Raw genomic sequence first — 11,892 nt, 5'->3', positions numbered from 1 at the left:
TTGAGCTGTTGAATTGCTTCTGTGCTTTTAAAATTAATTCATAGATGCTGTCACTCCCAAGGAGAGGAGAATTCTTGCTGCCAGTGGTACATTCATCACTGAGACATATTAATAAGGGGTGTTGCTGATGTGACTTTGGAGCTCATGGGGTGAAAATAGACCTTTCCTGTGGCTGTGCACAATGTGTGACCCAAGTTAACATCTTGGATGGCACTAGCTCTAGTTGTAACTTCTCTTGTTATTTCATTTAGAAGGTCCCCCAACCTTCAACAAGACTTGGGCAAGCAAAACTGTCATTTTTGTGTGAGCTCTTCCATGTCTGCTTGCAGGGGCACACCTACTGCAGCCTTCTTCAAGGTGACATGCTGAGATGCTTCTTGTGTCCTCCATCTCTCCTCTCTACATTCAGTCAAGTACTTTCACAAAGCTGGCGAGAGTACATTAGGCTCCCACTATTGATTGTGTCAAGCATGGCTGAGAATTGCAAAAGATGGGTCCAAAAGTTACTGAGCTGGAGAAAGGAAGGGTAAATAGTACACTAAAAAGAGACAGAAGATGACTTTGTAAATCAGGAATTTTGCTGAAGTCAGATTACTCACTGTGGGGCTGTAGCTGTCATGCTTAAGACACCAATGCAATGAACCTTCAGCCACAATATTTTCATGGTTTGGATGGTCATAGAGTGTAACAGTGAATGCTGACAGTCAGACGTCTTTTCTGTAGAAATGGGGTTTTTAGGTTCAGAATTCAGCTCTCCTCTTCAAATTTCCTTTCTCTTCCCTCACCTTTTTTCTGATTAAAGAGCCAAGTAGTAGCATCTATAAACACATTTACAACAGGAAATCTGAAAAAATACCCCAAACCACAAATTCTTCAAGAAGGTGTATATCAGGAGTGACATTTAATTGACAGGCTGACAAAATAAGCCATGCTTTTTCATACATCTGTATGTCAGTTGATACATAATTGAACAACATTCAGGGGGATTACAGAAAATAATAGTTTTCTTCTACTCGTTCTTCTACAGTCATGACTGGGCAGATTAAGACAATTATATTCTTGCCATTATGCCTTTATCTCTAATATATACACAAATTCATTCCCATTCTCTTTATTATGAAACATCAAAAAAGAGTGAAAGGCCAGTCAGTGACTTCAGAAACAGGGAGTCTTACTTTCCAAGGATTGGTGATGTTCAGAGCAGAGACTGATGCATGGCAGACACTGAAAACACTGCATTGACACTGTACACTTAAATTTAGAGGCTCTTATAAGAGAGAAGGGCTTTGCTTTCTTGGCACCATTTGGTTTAATTGTAGTGGTGCCTTTTAAAAAGAATCTTTCACCACAAAACAGGAATATAAACAAACAAGGGACTTAAGGGTAAATCAACCACATTTTATAGAAACCACATCAGGAACACATCTACTAAGTGTTTCAGGAGGAAGCGCACTAGGATTGAGACCTGGTTACAGAGCAGCAACATCAGCCCCAAAGGACATGGCCCTAAATTTCAGGTTTGCACACACAGCACAGACCCATAAGGAGTCAGGAAACAGAACACTGCTGCACAGCTGTTTGAAACAGCTTTGCATAGGATTCATGGTATCCATCCTTCTTCTGCTGGTATATGCATAATTTAGGTTGGTCTTGGGTTTTAAAAACACAAAACTTCAGATCAATCCACTGCTGTCAAACCAGTTCTGTCTATTACAAGTAGCTAGTAAGGGACAAACCCTTCTCTGTTGGGTTTATGTCTGAGCCTGAGCAAGAAAGAGTTTTCAGAGCAGAACATGTGGACTAGGACCACTGTTAACCTGATGAGATATGTGGCTTGGAAATCCTACTGAAGCTCATCAAGGTCTTGGTACTCACTATCAGGAAGTAAAGGGGACTTTGGTCACATGGCAAGGTAAGAGGCATATCAAACTAATGTTAAAAGATTTTAGAAGCACGAAGTTTTCAAATGTGTATGCCTCACTTGGCATTCTAACTCACATTCTAACATTAAGTCTGTTTGTCTTCAAATATGAATAAATGCTCAAGATCTGTCTGTTTATAAACATAGATATAAACACATACTTTATTGTTCTGGGAGCCTCTGTGGCTGAGTGCTGATGAGGTGGTGAGCAGACACATTATGTTAGAGGAGAGAAATAGAAGGTAAATTTCTGAACTGAAAATGAAACAAGAGCCAAAGTGGATAAAAAGGAGTGGATTGAGTTACGTTTCTGCTATTAGTGGCTGGATAAAGAGCCCTACAGTCCCAAACACACACAGGATTATAAATATCCACAGAAATACTCTGTCTATCACCATAGCTACGTATTTCCAATCATCTTCCACCTGCAAGAGAATAAAAAAAGAGAAGGATAAACTACATGTAATGTTAGTTGTCAACTCACACATGCATGTGAGTTGACATTATGCAGTAGAATTTCCCTTTGTGCTTTTGAATGTAAGGAAGAACACATGCAAGTCAGGAATGTTGCTTGTCATGCTTATAGTTGCTGCAGTTTTCACAGCTCTTCAGAGGGGGCTGATTTTCTAATGGTATTTTACCACTTTTGTCTGAGAACATACAACACTGTCTAGTCTGCTGAATTGTTCTAAATATTTGAGTCTGAGGGCAGCTTATCCATGGTTATGATGCTGATATTAACAAATAGGACCTGATCATGTGGTGGGTGAAGAGTGGGATAGTTTAACAGCAGGCATAGCCACCATAGCTGCACGTCACTAAACCCTGTTGAAGGATTTATCCTGACAGCCCACACAAGACACAATTTGCTAATCTGGTCAGATTTGAAACACTGTCTCACCAATCAAGCCCTACTGATTTCAGGAAACTGGACACACAGACACATGGACTATGGGTTCCAGCTGAGCAAACTGCAGTGTCATGTGCTAACCAGGACAGAGGGGATTTTGCATGGCTGAGAGACAGACCTTAGAACCACATTCAATGAAGTTGCTGTCCTTTAAACTGTACCTTTAAACTTGTACTGCACAAGAAACGCTGCATCAGAAGAACATTCACACATATAAATGAGGAACTAGGTAAAAGCTCTCTGCTGAGGGATCTTCCACTTGTTTTCCCAATTTTATTATATTTGCCTCCAAGAAAATACTGGCTTTAGGATTTTGATCGTGTTGAGGGTGAGGAATACAGCAGTAGGTATTGGGAAGTGTAAGTAAAATTTAAGTAGGGTAAGTTTGAAGTTGTAGACTATGATAACGGCAATACAGCCCAAGTGAGAAACAGATAAATAAGGTAAGAGTTTTCAAGTTTGTATTTCATTTAATCCTATCCAACTTCCCAGTGCTACTGAGAGGATAGCTATGATAGTCATTATTGTTGGGTTGAGTGATAGGGATGTTATGAAAAAGAGGGTGGCCATGATAATAAAATGACCATGAACAGAAACAGGCTGGTAGTCAGGGAAGAACCTTAGAGGACTTCTGAAAATCAGACATGGAAGCTGTACTTTGCATGAAAGCACACTCAGGAAGAACTCCAACAGCTTGGAGTTTCTACAATTGTTGTAGAAAACATGTTTCTACAACATGTTGTAATGTTTCTACAATTTTAAAGGGCTTTTATTTATATAGGACTAACACACTATAACACCACCCATATTGCTTTGTATATCTGGCTGAAGCAGAAGCAGTCTCCAGAATAATTTTTCTCAGTGCTTGCCTGAGAATAAATCCTGATATTTCCCTGAAAAGGGGATTTTTCTAAATGAAAAATCATGCTTCCCATCTCTAGTATGTTCTGAAAGATAAGATATAAAGCTGCTCATGAACACACTGGACTAAGAATAAAATTTCATGTGGCAGGAGAGATTTGCAAAATGGAAATCACTGAAACTAGCATAGAAGGATTTCTCCTGAGCTGTATAATCAAGACAACAAGTTATTTGGATAACTGTATGGAAAACTTCTTTTTGGGAGACCATCAGAGAAAGCAGCTGAATCAGAACATGGATATGTTTTATGAAGCTGGTGTGATAATGAAAGCAGGGCTGAAATGTGTGGGTTAAGCAAAACACTAAGGCCATGGGTACTAGGGAGGGCTTAGCTCAATCCCCATCCTCCTCTATGGCGAAAGATTCCTGTCTTTTGCTTCAGCCTGGCATGTACTATATTCTCACTCTATGAATTCAGTCACCAGCTTAACTCTACTCTTTTATTCATAAATTTATTTATTTTTCTTTCAGACAAAACTTCTTCTGCAGGGCATAAAGAAAGGGGGGAATAAAGATGATCTTTAGATTTCACTGAAGTAGTATGAATTTCAGCAAAATATTCCGATAGAAATAATGCATATCAACATTTCCCTCATAAAGTTGTTGTGATTTTCAATATTAATACAGCAGTATTTAGCTTTGAAATTGATTTTACCATCATAGCATCTAAATGGATTTTATCATTTTACTATCATGCCATCTAGAAAGCTTCAAAACAAAAAGCAAAAATTCCATGACAGATCAAAGATATATGTTTCATTAGGTTCTAAAAACTTCTATAAATATCTTGAAGTGTCAGAGAATTTCTGTTCCTTATGAGTTCTTGTTGTCAGAAAATCCTTTTGCAGCTTCTTTCAGTTTGTGTTTACACATGAGGATGTGGCCACAGAACCCTTTAAATTCCAATGTGCACCATTTTCTATTACAGTAATCCCAAATGTGAAAAAAAAAATTATGACCTGACACAAACAATCCATTAGATGGTCTTCTTCCCCAGCAACTTGTACCTTTAGCATTTCCTTTTTAGACCACGTCCAGCCTTTGTGGACTCCTTTGACATTCAGGACTCACTCCAAAGGGACTCTGGCAATTAATTTCCTAAACCGGCCAAAGTCTAACTGCTGGAGATCCAGTTCTGCTGGCACCCCTCATAACTTAACCCCAAACTGAAAACTCTATCATTCTGTGGTTGCTGCGCCCATGGCCTCCGACTGTCACATCTCCCACTAGTCCTCTGTTCACAAACAATGAGTACAGTGGGGCACCTTCCCTGGTTGGCTTGCTTCCTGTGTCAGGAAATTATCTCCCACACACTTCAGGAACCTCCTAGACTGATTCTTCTCTGCTATGTTACACTTGCAGCAGCTTCCTGGCAAGTTGAAACCCCTCATGAAAACAAGGGCTAGTGATCATGATACTTCTTCCAGCCTCCTGTAGAATACACACCTGTTCATCCTACCTAGGTGGTCTGTAACAGACTCCTACCAGGACATGTGCCCTGCTGACCTAGCCCCTGATCTTTACACGCAGGCACTCCACCTTCTCATCACCACTGATTTCAATACAATCAAAACAAGCCCTAAAGGGATGGTTACCTCCCTTACCTCTTTGGTTTTGTTTTGAGATCTCATGTTCTCTGCGATGAACTGCACGTTGCTAATGACATCCTTCACCTCTGGAGAGTACTCCATGTGCTCTGCCATCCATCTCAGTGACTGATGGCTCAGCCGTCTTTTGGTGGTAGGGAGTTCAGTCGGCTGATTGCGGTGACTGCACCACTGCTCCTTGTGCAATTTGGTGTCTTTGTGTTTGCTGTGCTTTGACTTGCCCAGCTTACTGTCTGATACTTTCTTGGTTTTGATAGAGGTGGTTTTTTTCTGCTGTTCTAGTGGCCTCTGCATCAACAGGACTTTGGGGAGCAGGCTAAGAAAGACGGTTTTTACCCATTTGGGCATTGTGTGTGTCATTGGAGTCCTGTAATGTATATTGAGGACAAACACTGTGATGACAATTGACAGAGTCACAAATATCATTGTGAAGAGTAAATATTCACCGACTAGGGGAATTACTAAAGAAGTGGATGGGATTGTTTCTGTGATCACCAGTAAAAATACAGTCAAAGAAAGAAGCACTGAGATGCAAAGATTAACTTTCTCGCCACAGTCAGATGGCAGGTAAAAAACTAACACAGTCAGGAATGAGATGAAAAGACAGGGAATGATCAGATTTATGGTGTAGAACATTGGTAACCTTCGAATATAAAAAGAATATGTTATGTCTGTGTAGATCTCTTCACAGCAGTTATATTTGATATCATGTTTGTAGCCAGAAGCATCAACTATTTCCCATTCACTATTTTCCCAAAAGTCATTCATATCTACTTTGGATCCGATGATCAGAAGATCAATTTTGGCTTTATCGTAGGTCCATGAGCCAAATTTGAGTGAACAGTTCTGGTGATCAAATGGGAAAAAAGTAATATCCATAGGACAGGAGCTTTTAAAAATAGCTGGTGGGGTCCAGGTGATCATTCCATCATAGTGAAGGAGGGCTTTCGTCTTGCCTTCGACTTGAAAATCTCCCACAGCACTTGAAAGACAAATGAGGCAAAACCAAATAAAAATTACTGCAAAAGTAAAATGTAATGGGTGTTTTTACAGGTGCTGCAAGGGGACATTTTTGAGAGAAAGATTCAAATGAATCAATAAAATGGGTAAAATGAATCATCGTACTTATTATACAAGACAATATCCGGTTTCCAAATTTTATCTGCTGGTACACGAACAAATTCAATGCCATCATATTGTCTGGGATCCCATCGCAGTTTGTAGTCATTCCAAATCTGAAAGAAGAATGGACCAGAATTACAAAACTTTAAATTATCAACAAATATCTGTTTCTCACACTCTTCCTGTAAAATGACAGACTATAGTAAAGTGTAGCATGTGGAGAAGGGGACAGTGGTCCAAAAGACAGGACTGCCATGACCTGGAGAAACACTGAACATGTGTGAATACTGCTCCCATTGATTGCTGCTCTCTTCTCTGTGACGGGATGGGGTGCCAATTGCTATGAACTGCTGGCATGCTGAGACCTCTCCTCTGTCTTGCAACATCAGTGGAGAGACTTGCTTGTGATAGGTTACCTCCCCACTGCCAAGAGAAAATAGGGATCTTGCTGCAGCACCCCACAGGTGAGAGTAGGACAGCACCAGAGGAGACCAGCACCCCCATGTTTGGCCCGCCTGCACATGAACAGGCAGCTGCTCCCAGAAGAGAGTATTGGTTCCACGGGAGTACGGACATACCAGGTCAGGGCAGCAAGGGATGCACAGCAGCTCTCTTGCACTGCTGTCTATTGCCCTATCATGAGGCCATGCTCCATGGTCTCTCACCTATCGCGAGTATGGTATTTTTTACAAAAAACTTTGCGTGGACCACAATCAGTGCCTGAAAAAAATGGTTCAAGTTAGCTATATTTTCTCAGCAGTTTAAGTCCTATAAGGATCCTTACCTATGTAAAAATACTAAAACTATCAGGAATAATGGAGGCATGTTCCTTTTTCTAATAAATATTTTGGTGGGGATGACCTAGGACTGCAGAGTGGCATATTTAATCACTCTTTAAGGAGTACATCCAGCTTGATTTTCCAGAAGAAAACCAATCATCATGAAGTTGGAGAAGAATATATCCCACAGGAAAGAAAGAAGATATAACTTCTAGGTAAAAAGAATGAAGAAATTACTTTTTCAATTGTGGAGCTACTACTTATTAATTTTTAAATCCTTGTTACAAAAGAAAAACTTATTCTATAGATGTAACTTACAAATAACACACATTTAATAATTTTGATGCAAAATGCATGAGAAATGCAACACAGTCACTTACGTGTCTTAGCCACAAATTTGTTTCCATAATCTGATTGACTTCATCCTATAAAGAAACACAGGCATCAACCGTTAGAGTATCCTGAGATGGCCAAAGGCTTAGCCCATAAAACTGGAAAATAGAATTTCACATTAACTGATAGCAGATTTTTTTTTAGCATCTTTCAAGAGGTTTACACATTGTACACTGTTATGTGCAACTCACTGAAAAATTAATAAAACTTTACTGAAAATGCTCCATAAATATCAGATATACAGAAAGCTGCACTGTTTTGCCAGGCATTTGAGTATCTGGAGAGTACACAACCTAGAATTGCTCTGACCTGTACCAAAAGAATAATGTTCTTCTTGTGGCTGTGTATTTTGTTGGATTCAGTGTTTAAAAAGCTCTTATTACACAGTACAGAATTGGTCAAGATTCAAGGAAAATGACATCTATATCACAGTGTTTTGAATTTCTATGCAAACCTCTAGAGCAGATGCACTTGACCAGCACTAAATTAGGTAACTGTTACACAGAGACCTTCTTTTTACAGTCACTTATTGCAATTGCCAATCAGTCATGAATCAGAAAGGTGATGCTTTGCTTCTTCCACATTGCCTCTGTCCTGCCCAGCATGTTTGCCCCACACCCATTTGCATTCCAAAACATGCAACATGATCCCCACCTCCATGCTTTAAAACACCACTCTTCCACTTGCCACACTTTTCCCTTACATCATTTTGAAACAAATAGATTGAAAAAAAAATGCAAAAAAGGAGAATTTTTTTTTCCCCTCAGGACTACTGGGAAATGACAATAGCCCCAAAGGAGAACTGGTCACATGCTACACACAGCATGGACACACAAGGTGCCTCTGCAGTGTGCTAGCCCTGTGAAGAGTGGGATTGAACATTCAGTAGTTCTGCCCTGGGCTCTGGAGGCTGCTACCTGGAGCAGAGGGGTTTGATGCTACAGAGAAATGAAATAAATCTGTGTCGTTCAAACAACTTCTTCAAGCAACTGGAACAACTCATCTGACTGAAAGAACAGCAAAGGTCTCAGCACGTGCACTTAGACACGGATTAAATGAAAGCTAGAAGATCTGTGGGTGCGTGCAGCCATCACAATTACATGTCCTGCTTCAGCGATTTGCATGTGTTTACAACCATCCCCAAAGCTCAGCAGTATTCTGCAGTGAGTCTTACCACATTTGTAAGCTGGGTAATGGCTAGTTCAAAATACACTGTAACAGGATCAGACACATTTTCCACTGGCCTGATGAACTGGTTGTAGTCGGAGAAGAGTTTGTGAAATAACCGTTCCTCTGATTTGCAGGCTGTGGCATCTGTATTAGTAAAGATAAAGAACAGATAAGCCAGAAGTAAGAAAAAGGGGAAGAAGGTGCTGGATGACATACTAGTCTGTGCTATATTTCTGGATCTTGTGCTTGTGACCATGTTTAAAGCCACCAGAGTACAGAGAGGAGAGGCTGCCAGTATGGTGTCAGTTGAAAACATCCTCCTGCAGAATGCTGGCTACTCCTTGTTTCCTCAAATAGTAAGGTAATGGCTTCAGAGATTTTGTCTCCTAAGCTGGGTTTAGCATATGAGCCTCCATTAGACCCACCCTGGTATCACACCAAAGTAAGGTGGTTTGAAATATAGGAAGTAGAAATGTGATAGATTTTTTAAAATTTTTGTGAATCTTCCTGGTAAAACAGGGTGTTTATGAAAAGCATAACTACTTAGAAACTAAAAGCTTGAGGCTGAAACTACTGTATCAAAATCTCTATCAGGTGATTAGGGGACTACAACGATGCCTCCTAATTTTAAACATTATGACTGCATTTTATCCTCATGATTGATATTTCCACTCTTTAGATAGCACAATTTTTCTTTGCAGAAAGTTCATTTATTAAGTTCTATGAACAAGAAAAAAGTGGAAATATTAACATTTCTTATAGAATAGCATGCATCTATGTAATACAGAACTGTTCTTTGGGAACGAGCAGATCACAGCTGTAACCCCTCATTAATGAAGAGCAGACCAGATGGCTTAGAAGAAACAAGGTATGTGACAGGCACTGAGCTGACTCACTGCAGCATTAAGAAGAATGCTCCTAACCTGTTACACATAATCCAAACCTGAAAATTATTTTCACAGTGTTAAAGGCTAAACACTTTTATGTCAAAAGGAAAATATTATATTTTATTGTCTCTGGCAACAACAGCTCAGAAGAACAATTTTCTTGAATAACTTTGCTATTACAATACATTACTGTAATTCAGCACCCAAAATAAAAATACTTTATAAGCTCAAGATTTAGAATATCTATCTCATGCTGTGCACTGCTGTGTTATCAAAGCTATATGATGATCCCAAAGATATTACTGATACAATTGTGGAAAAAATTGTTTTCAGATTCATTGTCATAAATTTTTTGCATATGTCCCAGATTGCACTAGAACACATCAGGCAAATAACCATAATAAGCCTTTATGATTAGAAATACTAAACATAGAAGGGGTTTGTGGCAGGCAGCATGGTCTCTGGCACATAAATTTGCAATTTACATATCCTCCAGTAAATACAAGGGCCTGTGGATGTGCAGATGTCCTGCAGGGAGACACTTGGTCTCAGTATACTGCACTTTAATGACTAGACTGTCCTTCCCCTGTTCTTGAAAAAGAGATTTCACCTCTAAATTGATTCAAAGCATTCTGAAATTGCAGGGGATTATCATGACTGCAAGATGAAATGTTGGCTACTGGTCACTTACATGTATGGAAAGAAAATTCTAGTAAAAATTTGAAAACTTGATGTTTTACTTCGTCCTTTCTGCATCATTCAGAGAAGACACATAAATGTGTCATGAAGTTTGGATTCTTTTATATCATGTATTGTTTCATTCAAAAAAGAACTAAAATTTTTCTTTTCAGATTTCCTCAACACCACCCATTGCACTGTGATTAGAAGCACATTACTGTGGGAACATGAAGTCTCATGACTAAAGTAAATGTGTCTAAAATCATGTTTAATTTGAAATTTTCCCACTGGTTTCTTAATAGACACATGCTTTCAAATAAAGTAACGAAACCAGACAAGTACTTAGGTTTTATCCCATGGTGCTGCTTTAAGACAGTTTCTTATGCCTTGCTAACACAAGCAGTATATTTAATCCACATCTTGGTCAACTGCAGAAGTGAGACTTTCAAAATAAATGTGTCCTAAAAGCAAAAAAATGCTGCTAAACTCTGTGACAGTTGTGAGCAGGAATGACTGCAGCATATTTAAAACACAGATCATAATCAGTAGTGAACAATAGGTAAAGTTGTCACTTTTGAAAATGTGAGTACTGACCATGCACATCCATAGCTTGCATTGTTTAAGTGCTTGCAAATTCAAACACTAAATGAAACTACTAGGAACTCTAATCCATTTCTATCGTTTTCTAGAAACAGTTCTTCCATTAGTTAGCAAACAAAAATAAAGAGTTTTACATTGTAAAACTATTATTGCTTTAGCTCTTTTCAAATACTGTTGAAATGTTACAGATTTCAGGTTAGAAACAGCTGGTGGAAGCTTTACATTGAATTCATTTAAGAAAACAGGAGCAGAGACAGTAACTAGAAAATATTCTAGAAACTGGTATCAAAGAGAGCCTACCTTTAATCAAGGATGTGAACACGAATGCCCACACACAGAAAGCAGGGCAACACCAACATAGCCGTGTCTCAGGATGCATTGCTAGCAGCAGAACAGAGCTTCCTTTTGAGAACAGAGGTTTGGGGGAAGGAACAAGAGGCAAGAAGACATATAACCTTCCTGATGGTAAGTAGGCAGTAGAAGGATGGATTTCTGTTTTGCATCTGCAGCAAACTCTGCAGCTTGCTGAGCAGAGCAAAGCCTTGCAGAGTTGCTTTCACTACCACTAGGCAAGGAGAGCTTATGCCGTGCAGAGCGAAGGGAGTCAGGCAGCATCCTATCAGGTGACTTCCCATTTCCAGTCACCCGCACCCCTGCCTCGGGGAATGTGTAAGAGTGCAGGAGAGAGAGGGAAGGCAAGACACAGGACAGCCATCATGGAGCAGGGGGAGCATTCACTCAGCCCCTCACCCAAGGGTTAAGAGCTGTCATCGTGCTGAAGCAGCTGCTTTAGCTGTTGCCTGGTGATCACCTGAGTGAGTCCGTCAGAATATGCTGAGGTGAAACAGCTTCAGTTTCTTAGCCGGGGACTGATACTTCATCTGATAGAAATGGATATTACATA

General features: G+C 39.7%; 1 protein-coding gene across 1 annotated transcript; it reads right to left on the bottom strand.

Moving 5' to 3' along the window:
- Positions 1-459: 459 nt before the first annotated feature.
- CHRNA6 (cholinergic receptor nicotinic alpha 6 subunit) lies at positions 460-11,687 on the bottom strand. Its single transcript, XM_068175877.1, has 6 exons — positions 11,289-11,687; positions 8,828-8,967; positions 7,641-7,685; positions 6,485-6,594; positions 5,357-6,341; positions 460-2,346 (listed from the first exon to the last, which is right to left on the bottom strand). Exons 1-6 carry the CDS (start codon positions 11,365-11,367, stop codon positions 2,224-2,226), a joined length of 1,482 nt encoding a protein of 493 aa, XP_068031978.1. The 5' UTR covers positions 11,368-11,687; the 3' UTR covers positions 460-2,223.
- Between the last annotated feature and the right edge of the window lie 205 nt (positions 11,688-11,892).

The sequence above is a fragment of the Anomalospiza imberbis genome, chromosome Z, assembly GCF_031753505.1.
Source record: "Anomalospiza imberbis isolate Cuckoo-Finch-1a 21T00152 chromosome Z, ASM3175350v1, whole genome shotgun sequence".
Classification (NCBI taxonomy): Eukaryota; Metazoa; Chordata; class Aves; order Passeriformes; family Viduidae; genus Anomalospiza; species Anomalospiza imberbis.
The sequence above is the reverse complement of the archived record's forward strand: the minus strand, read 5'-3'. Positions and strand labels throughout refer to the sequence as shown.